The following is a 19,541-nucleotide window of genomic DNA, read 5'->3' as shown; positions in this document are numbered from 1 at the left end:
GTTATGATGGTAGCGAAGAAAAATAACTAAAGAAAGCTCGTGTTTGTCATTATAGTGAATATTCTAATTTTTTTTCTGATTAAATGTGTTTTTTGTGTACAGAAAAAACTGATTTTCTAATCATGGATAATTATGTAACAAGTTAAATGAAATGAGATATTCAATTATGAAAATGATCTAAGCAAGTTAAATATTTTTGAAAAGTATTTGGTTGGTTAAAAGAAGGAATATACAGAGTAGAATTTGATGAGCCGTTACATAGGCAACAGTTTTGCTATTAGGTGTTGTCAACTTCATGGAAAAGCAACATTTAAAATGAAGTTTGCCACTGCTGTCGGATTACTGTTTCTGTTGCAAGGGCTAATAGCTTTGGGAAGTTTAGATGAGACATGTGAAATTGGAGCCTCGAGAACGAAAAAGTGAGTACGCCACAGGCTATTCTTGCCTATGATTTTTTGGACTGTCATTTGGGCTAGTGCAAGGGGAAGACTTTGCCGTATCCAGGCGATGTCGGTAGGGCAACGCCTTCCGTCGTCAGGATTTTTTTAAGGAGGGGCTAAATTTATTTGGAGTGACCACAGTCACTGCGTGCCTCCAGTAATAGCTTAATAGCCTACTTGGATTCATTACTAGTAGCGTACGTGCCAATGCCTATTCACGTAATCCCAGTCCACATTTGCCGAGGCCCAGCCTATGAAGACCTCTATGTAGGAGCCGATACAATTTTTAATTAGAAAATGGTAACTTTAACTGTTTATTTCTTTACAGTAACACCATGAACTTGATAATTAAGTAATAGGCTATGACTCTTGAATTTTCAGAATGGTATCTTGTCTTCTATGCATTTCTAACCATTAGCATACTGTTGACGCAGACCACTAGCCTAGTTTTTGTTGTTAACCATCTAACGTGTATTCAACACCAATGGTAGACTTCAGTGGAAACTGCAGTACAGGCAGTCCCCGGTTTACGACGGGTCCGGCTTATGACGTTTCGAGGTTACGATGCTTTTCAAATATATTCATCAGAAATTATTTCCCGGTTTACGACGCATGTTCCGGCGTTATGATGTGTCGTACGCTGATCCTGACGGAAGAAATATGGCTCCAAAACTGCAGAATAATCATAATTTGGAGGTTTTTTTGATGAAAAACTCAATAAAAATACAGTTTACATCGTTTTCAATGCACCCACAGCATTATAAGTAAGGTTTTCTTATGATTTTTGACAATTTTCGACGATTTTTCGGTTTACGACGATTTTCGGTTTACGACGATTTTCGGTTTACGACGCGGTGTAAAAACGGAACCCCCGTCGTAAACTGGGGACTGCCTGTATATGGTTAGGAGAAGCCAAATATGAGAATGCGCTTGGCAGGAAGGTACAAAATAAGTGTATACGCTAATCATTGTCCTCCTCATGATCTTGCTACCTATGCTGTGGGTGTAGGCTAGAAGCATTTCCTTGAAATTGCTTTTGGACCTTCTGCGTGGATCTGGAGGCCATGCTGAGCTCCTTCCTTACCCCCCTATGGGCTAGTGTAGGAACTACCAAAATGCACAAAATTTCCTCACGATCAGTAGGTAGTATTTTTATAGCAGATTTTCCTTTTAAGGGGTTGCGTGTAAATAGGATCTCCTCAGTCTCTGAAATACAGAAAAAAAAACAAAGCATAGGCTAGGAAAAAGTTTAGTATATCTTAGTTTAACCAGACCACTGAGCTGATTTCTCGTAGGGCTGGCCTGAAGGATTAGACTTATTTTACATGGCTAAGAACCAGCTGGTTACCTAGCAACAGGACCTACAGCTTGTTGTGGAATCCAAACCACATACTGATGAGAAATGAATTTCTGTCACTAGGACAGAAGGCCTGTTTGCTGTTATCTTACAGACTCGTACTTTACATTACACCATTATGGGTTAGGCTAGAATACTTATCATTTGACTTAGGCTGAGTAAATCTAGGTGATTCTAGAGTCATAGCTATCCTATAACCTATATGTTCAGGTAAGAAGGGTGAACAATAATTAGCCTAATAACCTAAGCCAAATAAATAGTTTGCATATTGACAGTAACAATTGGCAATAAAATGAAAAAGAACGAAAATATGGCAAGAGCAGTTTCAGGGATGCATCCCAACCTAACCCAGCCAAGGGTCCCAAGTCCTTACTTGGCTGGGTTGCCAGTGTAGAGTGTTGAGTCCTTACCTTGCCAGGGAGCTTTTCCCCCCAAGAATCCTCTCATTTCAAACTCGACCTAAAGCAACGTATCCTAAATCATGAAACGGTAATGTGGAGATTCATCTTAACCTAACCTTGAGTACCTGGCCCTAACTGGCAAAGAGCCACCTCTTGGCTCCCTCAAAACATTGCACAGGATATTCCTTAGGAAGGTAGACAGCTAGAGGAGCACACTTTTCTATTCTACTCCAGTCCCAGTAACTTTCAGTATGATTTTATTAAGCAGTTTTCCCTGCATGAGCAGGAAATGTTTGTTGAAGCCAGGTAACAAGATGGTTGATTGGTGGCGGGTAGGTTTGCTGTTATGACAGTCATGAGTATTCATACTAGGCTATGTAGCCTTTTAACCTTTTGGTTTTACAGTAAGACTTTTCATTGTTAAGTCTTGGCACTGATTATGTTTTTTATAGTTTCCAAGGCCAGATAGGGAGAGTTGGAGCCTTGAAGGGCATCTGCCAGAACAAATTATAAGCTGTTCATTGAGTACTGAAAACACACAGAAATAGTTCCTCAAAAACAAAAGAGTCCTGACAAGGAATTAAGCTAAGAGGAGATGGTAAGATTTGCTCTGAATACTGTACTAGGGAAGCAAAGTGAGAAGTCTCATATAGTGTTTTTGTTCCCTAGTATGGTTGGTTCATGTGAACTTCTGTAGAGGAGGAGGTGGGGTTCCATGCTCTGCCTGCCTGCTCACACTCTTCTTGATTTTCTGACAGACAAGAAGGGGGAAGCATCTAGTCACCTCCCTGGGATTTCCTTTGGGATATTCCATGGCTCTTCTGTAGAACAGACCCTGGTCTTTTTCTTTGGGACCAATTACTGGGAGAGGAGCTGGCTGTCTGAGGCCATCCCTCACAGAAACTTCCACGAGAGGGGTACAGTAGATTGGTTCACTCTTCATTGTTTGTCCCTGTGTTCATAGTCACAAAATGTACTTATGCAGCCCACCTTCTTTGAGGTATCTGGCAGTAAGAAGAGGATCCTGTTGAAAGGGCTGAGTATATGTATGCATTTCTTTACCCCTTCTGTCTGTCCTCTTCCTTCTCATGACCTTAACACCAGCTTTCCCATGTATCAGTTGGTTCTCAGGTGGGCATTCTAAGTTTAGGGGAGTTGCTATGCTTTTTTTAAGACATCATGATGGTAATTGTGGACATGCATACCTAATATCTTTCATGTTGGTTGTTTGTGCCTTGCAACAAAAGTTGATTCTCTTGTTTTGTGTGGTTGCTTTAGAGGCCTAGTTTCAATGCCTACACCCTGGATTTGCAGCAAAAGTTTGAATGAGAGATAGTAGGTGGGAGTAGGTTCCCCCCTCCCCCCCTCCCTCCTGTTTTTAAGTTATTCCTCTTAATCTTCTCTGTTGCTGAAGGGTCAGCAGCTTTCTCTCAGGCTAATAGAAGATTCATCCCTTGTTACCATCTTGGAGCACTTGGCTATCGCTAAGAGATTGACACCTGCCTTAGTCTCAGTAGATGTGCCTGCTTTTGCAGTAGCCTCTCCATCTGTGGCCAACTTTGCTGCTGTTGCTGCTTTGGCAGCTTCCACTGAAACTCTTGAGGGGATGTGTAGACTCCATCCTTGGTGGACTTGGGAGAAGTAAAAGAATGCAGGCACGCTTGCCAAATTCTGTCCTCCTGTTCCTTGTCTCCTCTCCTTTTTTGCAGATTGGTGAAAGAGCAGGAAAAATACCAAGATTGTAGCCCTCAGTAAGACTGTTAAGAAGTTTGTTTCATCAGCATTGCTCTCAGGCTGAGTGATAATGATTTCTGCAAAGAAGAGTTGGTACTTCCTTTGACTGTTTACTTGGACTGTTGACTTGTTCTGATTCCTAGGAGCCAGCTCAGTATGACCTGGGACATGCTTGTGACCATTCCGTAGACTGTTACATTCATAGCTGAATTCCTGTGCTCAGGACCATTCATGAGCCAGTGCCAAGCAGCAGAAGACTTTTATTGCTTGCTGCCAGTGTAGTTTGGTTATTTGGGTGAGCCATAGATGTTTGTTATTACTTAGGCATTGTGGACTAAGCAGGGTGGTTGAGGTGGGAGTAAGAAGCTTAGATTAAAGAAAGGTCACAGTATGTAGGTCATTAATTTTAGGCTTTTTATTAAATATTGTTTACTTGAATCCTTTGTTTCTTATGATTTATTTAACTCGTTTTTATTTCAGTAGGGAGCAATTCATTTTTAAAGTATTTGAGTACCTTTGCCTTCTATTATAAAATTTTTACTGTGAGCCTACAAGCATGTTAGTTGAAACACCAGTAAGTTAAGTGAATGTCATTCAGGCTTATAGCAGTGAACTGATGAAATTGATTAATTTGAATGAAATATCTTTGAGAAAAAATTTGTCCGTAATATGTAGTGACAAGGAGACATGATAAATGTATTTTTTGAGAAATTGTATGTTTGTAATTAAAGACTTTTCTTACCCTCTGTTGTATAGTGCTGTTTTGAATAGATTTGGTACAAAGGTAGGTCTTTTTAGAATATTGAAGTCAAGAGTGGTATACTGCTTTTCAGTATCATCATAGATTGTGTCAACTATTCTGTAGGTTTTTATAATATTAATAGAAGAATCATTACCTTCTGAAATCCCTATGGCTGATATCAAAATAGCCTTTTGAGTATGGTTAAAGTTTTGTGTAGTAAGAATTTTAGTTAAAAAGTAAAGTTCTGTATGTCTGTAAAATATTTGTAGGATGTTTTTCCTTACGATACATTTTTAGAATTATTTCATTTACTGTGAATATAATTTTGCAGGTATCTCTTGTATACAGTGAATCCAGGAGAAGGGTTTAATCTGCGAAGGGATGTTTATTTACGAGTAGCAAATTTAGTACGCAAGTTGAATGAAGTTGATAACTGGGTTTTGGTAAGTTTAAAAGTAAAGTATACGTAATTTTAATTTTGAGTGTCTGTGAAGTGAAGAGAAAAGGTCATGTGCAACTTTGGTTTTCACTTCACACATCTGGATATGATTATTTTCATCATTGCTGTTTTGATATTTGTTGGTGTTTCACAGTAATACAAATACTTAAAGTTAGTACAGTAACTACTATTTGTTTAAACACAAACCCCAATCTGCAGTAGCAGTTGCATTTATACACATCCCAGAAGAGGCATGCATCAGTGTCCTTAAGTGCCCTGTTAGTGAAAACTGGTGATTCTCAACTTGTTTGATATATAAATAGCTTATGCTGTCTCCTTCCCGATTATTTTCTTGCTATTATCTTCAACATAATCATTTTGAGTCCTTGAAGCATTATAATATATAACCTTTGCCTGAGTCTTGTGGTGATCAGGATTGTATACCAACAATGACCTGTGCTGATAGTCTTTTGCCCAGTAGAAAAAATATGATTTGAACAGGAAGAGATTAAAGAGGGTGCAGCCTGTGGTTTTGTCTAAGGGTGGAGGACAGATGGGTTGGACAGTTATAGACCTGCCCAATATTTCCAGGACCGATTGGTGATTTGTGTGATGGATGTGCCTGCCACAGCCATCAGCCCTTCACTCCATCCCCTCTTACCTGCTTCTGTTTTGTCTATTACTTTGAGGTGCCTCAAGAAGAAGAAAGAGGAGTTGCTTGAAGCCTTGTGGCATTTTTGTGGCTTGACAGGCTTATGTCAGTGTCAGTGGATGGTTTTGTTTCAGCAATAGTCTGAGAACCTTGGTGCTATTCCTGCTGTTGCAGATTTTCCTAGTGCTGCTGCTCCTACTGTTGCTGCTCCAGCTGCAACACCCATCCCTTTGGAGGTCATTGCAGTATAAGGGAAGGAACCAAAAACCAGAATGTACCAGGTCAAATGGCACACATTTTTAATTGTTGAAATTGAAGAATTGATCATCTTAAAGCCACTGGTTTTACAGTAGCCAATTTTTTTTTTTTTTTTTTTTGCTCTACTTTTAAAGATCAAGGAAGTTGTTTGTATTTGCAGTAAAGGGCTATGGATCAGATCTGTCACAGGTACTAGAAGGTAAAGGTACTGATCAGATTCTTTCTACTCAGCTGATTTGTGGATCAGTATTTTGAGACCCCTTGGGGGTTATTGCCATCAGTGCACCTCATGTGGTGCACAGTAGGCATTACTTAAGGTTCCATGCAGCAACCTTCAGTCCATAGCTGCAACACTTTTCATTCCTTTTACCACGCCTCTGTTCACATTCTCTATCTTCCATCTTCCTTTCTACCCTCTCCTAACAATTAATTCATAGTGCAATTTCTGTTTCAGCACTGAATGACCTCATAGATCCCAGTGCTTGGCCTTTGGCCTAAAACTTATATTTTGTTCAGTATTTTGAGACAGATGCCACCTGCATGCTTAAATCCCCCCTTTGGTTGACTTACCACCAGTCCTCAGTAGTCTGTCCAGTTACACTTATGAACCTATTGGAATGTATTATTAAAAAATAAGATGGCATAGAGACCTTATTAGCCATGATATATTCCCAAAACACAAGCAATTGCCTATTTTTCTCAAGCTGTTCTTGGCTCTTGTTTTGCAATTTCTGTCTATACAGCATTTTCTGTCTATAGAGCATTTTAATCAAGTCATTTATTATGGAATCTGAGGCATTCAAGCTTTGTGGTTAAGGGTTGTGAAGTCAAGGTCATTCCAACCTTTGTGGATTTCAAAACGAGTGATGGGATTCATTTGATTTTGAACATGTCAGCATGGTATACTTTTATGAGGTAACTTTTATGAGGTTTCTCTAGTGGGATTTAACACACAAGTCATTGGATTTATACTAGCTTGCATCTAGGGATCTTCTGGGCACCAAATTCATCCCCTTTGAGTAACTACAAAGGCATTTGTAAAGAAATGGGCCTCTTTTGAAAAATAAGTAGTGAAAAATTAATTTTTCTCTTAGAAACCCTTTACTTCCTCCATACCCCTCCTGATTGCAGTTGGTCTGGCTACCAGGAGGGGAACTGTTTCTTAATGTAAGTTGTTTAATTATTTAAACATAGGGCTTCCCAAAGGATTTGTCTTGAGTAACAGAATTTAGATTTTATCTAATAACTGGAGTTCTTTAAAAATTTGATGCTTAACTGGATAAATTGAAAATGATAATTGACAGTTTCCTTCATTTATTGATAAAACTTAACATTTGCTGTTGGTTGAAGTTTAGGCTTTCCTGTAAGTGTAACTGTTTGTGTTGACCTGTATTTTCTGCATGTAAAGTGAATGTGTACCAACTGGATAGCGAGGATTCCTCCCCACCATCGGTAGCCAACTACCAATATCCACCTTGTTTTTAGTTAAACGGCCAGCTCCAGCTTGCGCTGAAAGTAAATCCCATATGTAAAGATCTTGGGTTTGTATGTTAGGAAAAATACGAATTACTTGAAAATTTATCATGTTTATGAAAAATTCTGTTTTGTAGAAAATTATATTTCTTTGAGGACAGGAGTATAAGCTTCAGGTATTTACCCCGAGAAGTAGCATGAGTTACTGTGTACACATAATGTCAGATTTTTTTCATCTTTAGGTGCTTCCACCTTGGGGAAATTTTTATCATTGGAAAAATACCAAGCGCAACAAATACTTTCCTTGGAGCAGTTTTTTTGACTTGAGTAGCCTCAACCGTTGGGTTCCTGCCTTGGAATTAGAGGATTATATAAAAGGCAAGTGACATCCTAGTTAACTGAATCTATGAACTACAATATTAACCTATAAGATAATGTATTATGCCCCCCTCTGCCATTCTGTAAATAATTGATAATAAACAGTTCTGCATTCACACTAATTATAAGCCTATAACTTTCATTGATTTTTTTTTCTTTTGGTCTAACCAGAGAGAGTAGGATTGCTCCCTTGCCTGCCAAAATTTTGTTTTGAAGGTGGTCGAAGAGACCCAGGTACCTCCCTCTCAAAATTTTGACACAAGTCATTCAGTAGCCCTTGACTGCAGACACTTGGTTTCTTGATTAGACAAATGTATTAGAAAATCCACTAACTTTGGAATTATGGTGCAGAGTGTATCAACACACTACTGCTACACTAATCACAGAATATGCTGCACACGAATCTTTACAGTCTGGAAGGTAATTGCTTGGCAGGGTTGGCAAGTGTTTGGGTTGAGGACAAACAGATTCTCCAAAAAAGAGGTTTAGAAGCTGTCTTGGGTGGGCTGATAACATTGCCAGGAGGCTTGAAAACAAGCATGCTGAGGCTGCTATCAACATTAAGTTGGAATTGCTGGAATGCCCGAGTTTCTTTGTACACTGCCAAATTTGTCCCACGTGACTATAAAGGCTGTTTTTATTTTTTTCACTCCAGGACCTTGTATTCATTTCATTTGTATAAAGCAGTTAGTATAGCATATAGGAGTAGGCATTCAGCTTTTTTTTTTTTAATTGAGAGGGGTAAAAATTAAAAGATTGGAGAATGGAACTTTTAAATTAAAATTGATGTGTATGTTGTCCCTCATTCTTAGATTAAATATATTAGCGATATAGCAGTAAAGTAAGTTATTCCTTCTTAAACCCAATTTCCTCTTAATGTATATTTTATAACTATTGTCAGTCCCATAATGTATATTTTATAACTAGTGTCAGTCCCATGCATTTTTGGAGTTTTTCAGTACAGTGTATATAAAATCATATTTCGCAGAACATGGTGGAGCAGTGGATACAACATTCATCTTACAACATTATGCTGAAGGCTGGTCTGGTAATTGGGAGGAAAAGTATGATGAAAGGCCTTGCAATGAACAAGTTCCATTCACGTAAGTTCTTAAGTATATCTGCTAGAGTTTCGTTCATTCATGTCCGAGTTGAATTTTAACTTTATGTTAATTGTAAGTAAAGTAAGTACTGTAGGCAGTCCCCGGTTAATGGCGGGGGTTCCTTTCCCGGCTGAGCACCGATAACCAGAAATCGTTGATAACTGGAACATCATAGTTATTATGGTAATAAATGGCATTTATGATGCTGTAAGCACCGATTGGTGGCAATAAACCACTTTACCTACGCCAATAAACTGCTTACCAGCACCAAAAATGGCCTACTGGCGTTGAAAATGGCTTACTGGCGCTGAAAATGGCTTACTGCGCTGAAAATGGCTTACCGGCGCTGAAAATGGCTTACCGGCGCTGAAAATGGCTTACCGGTGCCAAAAATTGCTTACCAGTGTCAATAAACTACCTACCGATGGTGATAAACTACCTAACAGTGCCAATAAACCACCTACCGACGCTGATAAACCGCTTCATTGTGAAAGGGCCAGGAGTCTTTTTGGCCCCTTCACCCTCCCCCTCCCCCCAGCTACAGCTCAAAAGGGAAGCAACGGGAAGAAGGGAGGGGGAGACAGTTGTGGAATCTTCTAATCTCCAAATCTCCTCTCTGCTGTCGTCTCATTAAGGTGTATCAGTTTCATTTTTTATTCCCTTATATGTATGCATTACATTTTCCTGTAACTTTCCTCTCTGTGCAGACTGATTTCCCTTTGGAGCCCTCTTAGGTTAATAGTCTGCTGACTCAGCCCATAAGGGTTTTCTGCTTAAGATTTAAAGAAAGAAAGAAATGCACAGAGTTCCACTTAAAAGTAGGTATTCACACAAATCCAAACATTGGCAAAGGGTCCTATGAAAGACAAAGGTTTGTGTTCTTGTAGGAACAAATTGCATGTTTTCTGGATATCCAAACCTGGAGTTTTTTTTTGTTAATCCTACCAGTAATGCATTTTGCCTTAAGAAATTTTTATATTTTACTACCTTCTGCTTTAAACTGCTTATAAATCTGTTGATTGTTTAAAGATTTAAGTATGTAGTTTAATTTTTGTATTTTTTATTACAGCCACAATGATGGAAATGGTCAGTGGGATGGACATCTCTGGGGAACTCAAATTACCACCAAAAACTTCTCCTGCATTTCAATCCAGGGACATGCTTCAACACTTGTGCCACTTCTAAGTAAAACTGATGTTAGGTACTGAAAACCTTATTTCAGATAATATTGGATTAAAGATTCAGTACTTTTACTTTTAATTTTCATATGACTGAGCTCAAAGACTTAAATTTTTACAAAGGTCAGTTAACAAAACAGTGAGTTGTTTCCCCTGTTGCAGTTTTCACATTAAGAACTTACTTGCAGAAATATTTTCTCTACTGTAATTAATTGCATATCTGTTGCAATAACACAAGCTGTTACTTGTTTATTTCATGCTTTATATGTGTGAGTGCTAGGTCTGATGTCTAAGTCTAGAGGTATAAGCTAGTCGTTACTTTGCTGCTGCTGAATTTGCTTTAGGATATGAGATGGTATGTATCCTATTGGCTTATGAGTCATAGCTGTTATTGTTTTGGTGGTTACGGGCTGCTGAAGACCAAGAGCCTGTGCCAGCACAAGGCTGGCTGAATCTTGGTAGTCTGGGTGAGTTACTTCAGTGAGGTTGTAATAATCAGTTCTACTACAACAAGCATGTCATTCATAGGACAGTCTCCTAACATTCAAGACATTGGAATTTTTTGTTTATAACTTCTTGTTCCCACTCCATAAGCTTAGAGGAGGAGACAGTACTTAGTGGTATGTCATTTGTCAAATGGTTATGTCAAACATTCTGTTTTTCGACCAAAATTTTTAAAGAAATTGTGTCATTTGTCGAACAAATAATCGTACTTCGACCCAACTGATTGTCTTGTTACTTGTACTCGATGTCCTACCGCGTCTTACGAGAAAAACAAAGGCAATAACCTGCATGATAACCATATTTAACAAAATAAATAAAAGAATAAAGCATTTCACAATAAAATTTAGCATAAAATCATGTCACCGTGGTGATGCACAGTTGACTTGAGATAGAGGGAGGGAGCGTTTATACTGTGGAGGAGAGGAGGAGAAGAGACAGTAAAAACATTACTATATGTATGTAAAAGTAGTAATAATTCACATAAAAAAAATAAAAGGGAATTTCGCAAATTTAACATGCAGTATAAAAACAAATGCAATGCAGTAACAATAAAAAATGGAAAGAGTCTTGAGTGAGTGTTCAGGATTGCTCTGAGTGAGATGGTAGAGTGGAGAGGGAGGGGATGGTGTGGGTTACAGTATTGGGTGGGAGACAGAGGTCTGCTTCCCACTGGCTTCCCAGCTACCACTGGGACTGGGCTCGGATGATTTTTTCAATACGTTTCCCTTGTGTTAAGACCAAAGGTTTATGAAAAATACCAATGGATTTAAAAATTGTGATTTTTGGACAGCAATTTCGTGGTATTACCCTTGCTCTTTTGCAGTCATGTGGGCTAGCAGTTGCAAGTAGCTTTGTCTTTGTGTTCTCTGTCACTTGCTGCTTTCAAAGATTCTTATGAGTGTAGAGGTAAACACCAATCACGTTTTTCAGATCTTCTGTTTTTTCCTGTCACAGAGAAGCTTGAACCTTTGCCATTAGACATTGCTCATTGCGCTTGTGCTTAAGTTATTACTCAGGTTAAGTTGAAGTTGTGGTTTTATGAATTAATGAATTCTTTTTTAAAACAAAAATTTTGTACCTACAAAACAAGTACTTCAACCAAACTGCCTCCTTTCTGATCACTCGGGTCTTTCACAGCTGGATCATCTTAAACACAGTGATTTGGTTAACTGCCAGTATCTTATGTACATGCATGTGTCACCCTACTGTGCCCATCTGTTCTTTTTTTTTTTTTTTTTATCCTTCTATAGCTCCTTAGGTAAACTTTTGAGATTGCTCCTTGCAATAAATCTACATGTTCTATGGGAACCGAACATTCAGTAAAGGTGGCCTAGGATTGAAATGGATTGTAGAAAAAAGTTGCATTTTAGTAAAAAAATATAAATATTTAGGTTAGGTACAAGTAGCTTAATTTAGTTGTACTCTTTACTTTCACTGTTCTTTACAGATCTGTATTGGTAGGAAGAGCAGAAACAATATTACATGATGAATTTGGTGGGACATGGTTCTGGTCTGCACGTCGAAGCATGAGATTTGCTCGTCATTTAGTAGCTGAGGCTAACAGATTCCGAAAGGAATTTTTGGATTCAGATGATGCAAGGGATCAAACGGAGATAACAGAAGACTGGAGGGATACTAAGGTATAGTAGTTGAAAAATGTATGATATGTTTTGTTGACAAAGTTGCTGTTTTATTTTTATTTTTTGGCATTATTCTGTCTGTTTCTTGGACTCTTTAACATTAATATGTTGTGTTATTTGAGAAATAGAAAGAATATGCACTATGTATAGAAGGTCATATAGGTACAGATTTTTTACTGTCAGATTGCAAAGAGTAGTTTTTAATGGTTACCATGGTGACTACAGAAATGTAATCTCTGCTGTCCCTCAAGGTCATATTCTTGGTCCACTACTATTCATATCATACATGCTGCTATGAATGTAGTTTAGAATGTCAGGTCCATCAGTGAAGTATTTTTCTTACATCATGTGCATTTGCATACCTTCCTCTTTCCATAGATGTTTTCTTTTCTTAAATTGGCCAACCTTAATGTTTGCCCAGTCGGGGAGTGTGTTTAATATATATTTAGCCTGTCCCTTAATGGTTAAATGACTTTTAAGTTACTGAATTACTAGCCAGAATTTTTGGTTTTCAATCACTATGTGTTTTTCCAGTCTTGAGAGCTATTTGTTTTGGTGATATAATCAGTCATATAAGAGAGCAGTGTCAGATAAGGCAGAAATAGTTACATAGTTGGGTAGTTTTTGTGTTTGTTAGTACCATAATCTGTTAATTTTAACAGACTGCTTTGTCCGTTGACTAAAGTAATACCTCATGAAGTTTATCCATTTTAGTATAAATACAGTTCAAATCTTGAAACAAAAACCATAAATAGGATAATGGAAATTACTGTATAAATATGATTATTCTATTATCAATGATGTTGCAGGTAACTCCAAAGTTCTTAAAGAATGCTAATATTATTGGGGATTTGCACTGAGTAAATGTTCATTGCTTTTCAGCCCAAACGGGGTGCTGCCAAAGGAGGTCCATACCTGTCAGTGCATTTACGCAGAAGAGACTTTATTTATGCAAGAGGGGATGAGGTGCCTTCCTTGACAAAGGCAGCTAAACAGTTGGAAAAGATATTAAAATCTTATGATCTCAACAAAGTATTTATTGCTACTGATGCTTCACTTGATGGTAGGACTTCATAAAGTTTGTTAATGTTATGGATAGTGATGTGTAGCTTTGTTGAAAATACAGTATTAGATTTACTGTTTTTCTGTTAGTTGATTTTCAAGTGTCATTTAAAATTTTGACATTTTCATTCCATCAAGCTGTTGCCAACTTATCAGTTTAAAAGTGTAAAATTTGGAAAGTAGAATTCACTAACATTTCTTGTGGTACTGTGTTTACAGTATTAATTTCATGTAATAACAATGGTCCTTTTCTAACAGAAATTGAGGAACTTAAGCTCAAGTTGAACAAATATGAAGTTTACTACTATTCTCCAAGCCCTGAGTTTTTGAATCTTTGGGGAGATGGTGGAATTGCAATTATAGATCAAATCATCTGCTCTTATGCAAGGTAAGATATATTGCTTTATGTATTTTTACGTTGAGATGTCCTATTGTTCATATACAGAACAAAACTTTGGTCTTAACATAAGGGAAAATTCTCTAGCATCAGCTGGAGTCTGGTTAAAAAAGAGGAGGAGGAGGATCAGGAGGAGGAGGATCAGGAGGAGGAGGAGGAGGAGGAGGATCAGGAGGAGGAGGGTCATTTTTCTCAACCGCCTTGGTTTAGAATGATGTAACCTTGTAAAATACTGATGTTATGAAATAATTATTTATGTATTTTAATTTGTTTCCATTTTTGTATTTTAGATCCATGAGTACTTTATTTTCCTCTTGATACAGTAACTTGGAGAATGACTAAATGTAAAGTAGCTAGTTATGAAATAATTATTTTCTTTTAATTTGTAGTTTTGTATTTTAGATCTTTCTTTATTTTCCTATATTAGCTCATATTGCAATTATGGAGGACTTCTTTTACATTCTTTAGTGTACTGGGTCCACCATTTTGACTTAACATCACTGATCCCATATATGTCTAGCACAGTCCACAAAGTTCCCAGGATCAATCTTTTGCCAGTCAGGCAAGAAGGTAGTCTCAACCACACACTTGCTCTCTCAACCTTCATGTGTGTATCGACTAATAACCTCATTTTTGTGTTCTGCACTATTGGCAATGGCTCTGCATTATCCCTCAGTAGTTTTTTTATGGTTATTTTTATGTACCTGTTATTTATGTTTTTGGGTACTTATATTAGTTTATTTTACTTTTATTCCCTTTAATGTATATTCCAAGACTTAATAAGAACCCCTGAGGATATTCTGTTGGAACTAGAATCTTGTAGCCCTCCTTCTCATTGTTGTAATGGATTGACTTGCCCCAATATTGACAGGTGTAGAAGCTCTTGTTGTCCCTGCAATGACTTGTCAAGTAAGCTAAGGTATCTGTGACTAGCATTGCACAACTTGCTACCTCATCACTCTTGCAACTGGGAAGTTTCAGGGTTTCTCAGCTCATTGTGCACCTCACAAGATTCGAGATATTGAGACACACTGTAAATGCACTGAACCTTCCTATGATGCACTTCTTGACTTTGTTTCAGGCAGTGCAACCATGCCTCATTCATCATCTGTTAGTTATACTGTACATGGAGACCTGAAAGGTTAATTTCATTTTTCCCCTAGTTATGCATCTGAGTTGTCATAGAGATTTGTTGAGCGTTCAGAGCACTCCTCTGGCCAAAGACTAGCTCTCCTCATTTTAATGGAATTGACATTGAACAGAATTTGTTTTTATGGGTTTACTAAACCATTACCTTTTATATGTATATACCTTTCAGTTGCTGAAAGCATTTAAAAAATGTAATTAAGTAGCAGTGGGTAGCCCTTGCCTGCATCTCATTATTTTTTGTTGCCCCTGTAACACACTTAGGCATACAAATGGAGTTGTTCTCTCCTTACCTACCAAAGGGAAGGTGAACAGGAAAAGGATATAGGCTGATAAACCAGGGACAACCTATCTTTTCTTTTTCTCAGCTGCCAAGCAAGCCAGTGACCTGAAATTGGTAGGCATATGAATTCAGGGAGGCATAAAAATAACCAGTTTTAATATGAAAATTGATGTTATTTTATTTTTGATGCTGGTAATACAAATGCCTTGCTTTTTAGAATTTTATATCTATTTTTTTGTTATTTTCAGGTTTTTCATTGGATCCTATGAGTCTACCTTTTCTTTTCGAATTCAAGAAGAAAGAGAAATTTTGGGTTTTCCAGTTGAAACAACCTTCAACAGATTATGTGGGAAAAAGAAGAAATGTGAACAGCCAGCAAAATGGAAAATTGTTTATTAAGGAACCTAGGAGCATAAGTATTATCAAAAACAGTATTAAATTACTACTTTTTTACAATTTATACAGTTTAGTTTGTTTAAATAAGGTTCATGATAAACCTGTCAGAGTAGCATGTTTGTATTAAGTACAAACCTTTGCCTTATTAGAACATACGATATTGGCCCAGAGAGAAGGGTAGGTAAGAATTTACTAAAATATGGGTTCTTTAATTAAAAAGCAAAATAAATATAAACTGAAGCTGGATGATCTGAAAGTTATAGAAAGCTTTCAGTAATAGGTAGATTTATGGCTAGAGTAAAGAAACTTGGAACATTTCCAATTGTCTCCTTCCTTCAGTTAAGAAATCTTGCAAAAGATAATTGTCAAATTTTAGCATTACACCCACTCTTAATTTATTAATCATCCCATTTAACACATTTCACATTTACAACAATAGTAAGATTTACTATCCACGTATTTTACACGAGTACAGTGCATGTCAGACAGCAATGACTACTGAGATGAGTGACATTTGCCTCACCTAGATTTCTCCCTCAGCTATATGATTTGTTAATGAATTATGCCATATTGACATGAAAAAGCATTTTTGTAAGTCAAGTAAGCAAGAAGACTTACTGAAGCCAAAGACCAGGTTGTTTTCAGATGCACACTACCTCATACATACCTTTTTTATTTATTTACGTTTTAACATAAATTGGATCAAGGGACTCTTAGAATTACAAGAAGCATGCAATTATAAAATTTAAAAAATCTAGTTTCATCTTAAAACGTGGAGTCAGGGAAAATTAATATTTTATGAAACGTTATAGGGAGTTTAGTTTGCCCCTATTCCTTTTTGTTGCTGATAGCCATGCTTTTCATAACTCCTAATGCAGTCACCACCCTACTTACGAACATTCAGAGATATGAACAGACGGGTTCGGAAGTTAAAATTGTGTTTGGAGCACTCCCCCTTGCCACCCATGAGTTCAGATTTTGATCTGCTTGCCTATTCTTGAGTAGTAAGAATTTTTGCTGCACATGGAAGAACAAAAACTTGTTCATTTAACCGCTTCCCTGATTATCCCGAGTATTTTCCTGATTTACTACCGTGTATTCTCATTACAATCCCGAGAATATTCGTTCATACTCATAATATTCCTGCTTATATCTGTCTTCCCAATTTAACCCCTTCTTTGATGAATCCCTCCGTTTTTTAAATTTCCTCTCCCCTTAGGAAACGTTTAGTATGTAGTCCATAGATGGCAGTGAGCTTTGTTTACTTTATAAACTTACAATGTCAGACACTGCTCCTGCAGAATTCTCTTAAAGTTGATAACTTTCAAAGCATGGAAGAATACTCCATTTTGAATGTTGCATAAATCTAAATTTTATTTTCTTTTTACCTTTCTAACATCCAAAGAAATTCTTTTAATACTGCATGATTTAAAACTGTGAAAACTGTATAATCCATGACTCCTGTGTTAACTCGGCAATGTACATGTGACATATTTCAAAGTAATATCTTGCTAAGTTTTAATAATTTCTGAACAAAAATTATGCTCTACTAATTAAAAATCAACTAATGAACAATTCAAGATTTGAACGGCCGTCCAGAACGTAACTCGTTGGTAAGTTGGGCAGTGACTGTAATATTTTGCCTGATGTTTACCCTAAAGTTTATGAATTTAAGGCCAGATTGACAATAAAACCAACAGTAAGTAAATTGTAAAGATATTAACATATTTTAAGTACAGTACAGTATTATACAAGTAGTTAAATTTAAGTTAATTTATAATTATATACTGTACATGTATGTAGTGTATGTACGTATTATGCAAATATGGTCCTTTGTAATAAAATGCTCAGATAGCCTTAATATTTCTCTGAATCTGAATAGATAATTAATGAATTTCAATAAATGCTATATAGTAAGGGTCAGCTGTAATCCAGGCAAAACTTCACTGAGTGAGCAACATTTATCTACTCATAAGCCTAGCCATTTTTTACGTTTTTAGTGACTCGAGACTTCCAGCTGTAATTTTATTGATAACTTTATAATTAAAGTACCTATAATATTGAATTTTGAAATGGCCTTATAATTTGTCACAGTAAAAAATGCAATCTTGCTAACAGGCATGATGAAAAAACAAAAATACCATGTACTACTTTGATTTTGTATGTACAGTTCTGTATATTTTTTACTGAGCATGTAGTTACCATTGATCTCTGTATCACACTACCTCTCTTCAGTGAGGTCTCTATATGATTGATTGTGTAAAAAATGTTTTATGGTATAAAAACCTAGTTTTTTCATAAAATTCATAAGGCATTTTCTGATGAACTGTTGATGTAAGGACTTTGACTGTAGGTGTCTCAGTTTTTTCAGAATACATTGTTGAATAAAAGGCTGAATTGTGTACTTGTGGCAGCCTAAAAAGCTAATCTCTTGGTGAAATAGCCTCAGTGCTAACTGAATCTTATACTGTTACAAGCTTACAGTCACTTATGAAAATTGTTTCATCAGATATGCTTCTTAATGAATTTTTATGACAACTCTGGAGCATTATGTACGAGTAGATTGTGTATTAGGTCTTCTTATACTAGATTAAGTTATGTGAAATCTCATATTTCTCTCAGTTGAATTGTTCTGTTTGGACTTGACACATTTTTGCATGCGGATGCTGTAGCAGCCGTCAATGACATTTTGTCCTTGATACAGACAATCCACTGATAAATGGTGCTATGTATAAACTTTTTCAAATACCTCTCTTCACTCTTATATATGGATTGTTTGTAAATAATGACACGAGTGTTGATGTTTAATGTAAGTAAAAAATGTAACATAAGTCCATTTTCATAAGCTTTGATATTTTGTAGCAATGGTGAGTAAGTTATAAGTTGTGCAGAGTAAGGACAAAGATCCCCTATTATTGAGGTAAATGGATTTTTCTTGTTCTACTTGATTTTTATAAAAAAAAAAACTCGTAGTGCCTTCATAATAATTTCTTCAGATACTGTATGTCTTGAAAAATGGTTCTAACAGTGCAGAGATGGTAGACATAATAGATGTGCACCCTAAGAGTTACTTGTACTGTACTCAATACCTGGTACCAACCAGTTCCTAATGTTGAGTACAGATGTTTCAGCTATTGTTTCATCCAGGAACTGAACTTAGTAAATGAATCTTCTATCATGTCAGCATTAAGGATATCCACAAATCCCAGTGTTGGTAAGATGGAGAAAAGCACTACAATAACAATAGCAGCTCCTTCATCACAGGAGCAGATGGACCACTAAAATAAGCATCCATAAGAATACTCCCTCTCTCTTTTGCTTTCGATCATTGAGAAGGCAGAAAAGGAAATCTGCAACCATTGGAAGAATGGATCAACTAGAACTGCCCCTCACTGCAGCAACTACAGAATTGGTTCCACTTGACCATGGGTGGTGGTGTTTAAAGTTTTACCCAGTCCGCTGATGGCTGTAACGGACTTCCAAAATCCTTTACTGTGATACCTCACTGGTAACACCACTACTACTACTGATTGTACAACACCCATAGAGGAGAGATTGGACAGTTTTGGTAATTAAACTTGAACTTTGCTTAGTGTTCCTAACTTTATGAATAGATATATGGTCTGGAACCTCTTGGTCATGAGGTACATCTTGGAGTTACTGGGTGCAATGGAGAGTAGGAGCTTGTCTCCAGAAAGGGAAGTTGGTAACTGACCCTCACAACCTTGAACACCCGTGGCTTTGTTCCAGTCAAGATATCTAGATTTCTGGAAACAAGCCTTGAACACCCATGGCTTTGTTCCAGCCAAGATATCTAGATTTCTGGAAACAAGCCCATAGTCAGTGAAAAGCCAAAGTGGGGAGTATCTTTACTTCCTCCACTTTCCCTGTTCCCTTGCCAGGGTACTTGGTCATAGGTTAGCTACCTTTCCTAGGATGAGAGGTTTACTGCACTATT

At 37.1% G+C, this 19,541-nt stretch overlaps 1 protein-coding gene across 1 annotated transcript; it reads left to right on the top strand.

Annotated features, from left to right (window-relative positions):
• The first annotated feature begins 266 nt into the window (after positions 1–266).
• Positions 267–18,414, top strand: O-fut2 (O-fucosyltransferase 2). Its single transcript, XM_067093824.1, has 9 exons — positions 267–419; positions 5,006–5,117; positions 7,739–7,874; positions 8,863–8,977; positions 10,047–10,178; positions 12,107–12,299; positions 13,182–13,362; positions 13,620–13,749; positions 15,436–18,414. The coding sequence occupies exons 1-9, from the start codon at positions 316–318 to the stop codon at positions 15,584–15,586; spliced, it is 1,254 nt and encodes a 417-aa protein (XP_066949925.1). The 5' UTR covers positions 267–315; the 3' UTR covers positions 15,587–18,414.
• Positions 18,415–19,541: the final 1,127 nt, after the last annotated feature.

Source organism: Macrobrachium rosenbergii, chromosome 50 (genome assembly GCF_040412425.1).
Source record: "Macrobrachium rosenbergii isolate ZJJX-2024 chromosome 50, ASM4041242v1, whole genome shotgun sequence".
Taxonomy (NCBI): Eukaryota; Metazoa; Arthropoda; class Malacostraca; order Decapoda; family Palaemonidae; genus Macrobrachium; species Macrobrachium rosenbergii.
The sequence above is the reverse complement of the archived record's forward strand: the minus strand, read 5'-3'. Positions and strand labels throughout refer to the sequence as shown.

What these genes read in the sequence shown, in the direction of transcription:
- O-fut2 (XM_067093824.1), top strand. Translation starts at nt 316, where the DNA reads ATGAAGTTTGCCACTGCTGTCGGATTACTGTTTCTGTTGCAAGGGCTA. An exon ending in GGAGCCTCGAGAACGAAAAA is followed by an intron (nt 420 to 5,005) that starts GTGAGTACGCCA and finishes ATAATTTTGCAG; the next exon opens with GTATCTCTTGTATACAGTGA. An exon ending in AAGACTGGAGGGATACTAAG is followed by an intron (nt 12,300 to 13,181) that starts GTATAGTAGTTG and finishes ATTGCTTTTCAG; the next exon opens with CCCAAACGGGGTGCTGCCAA.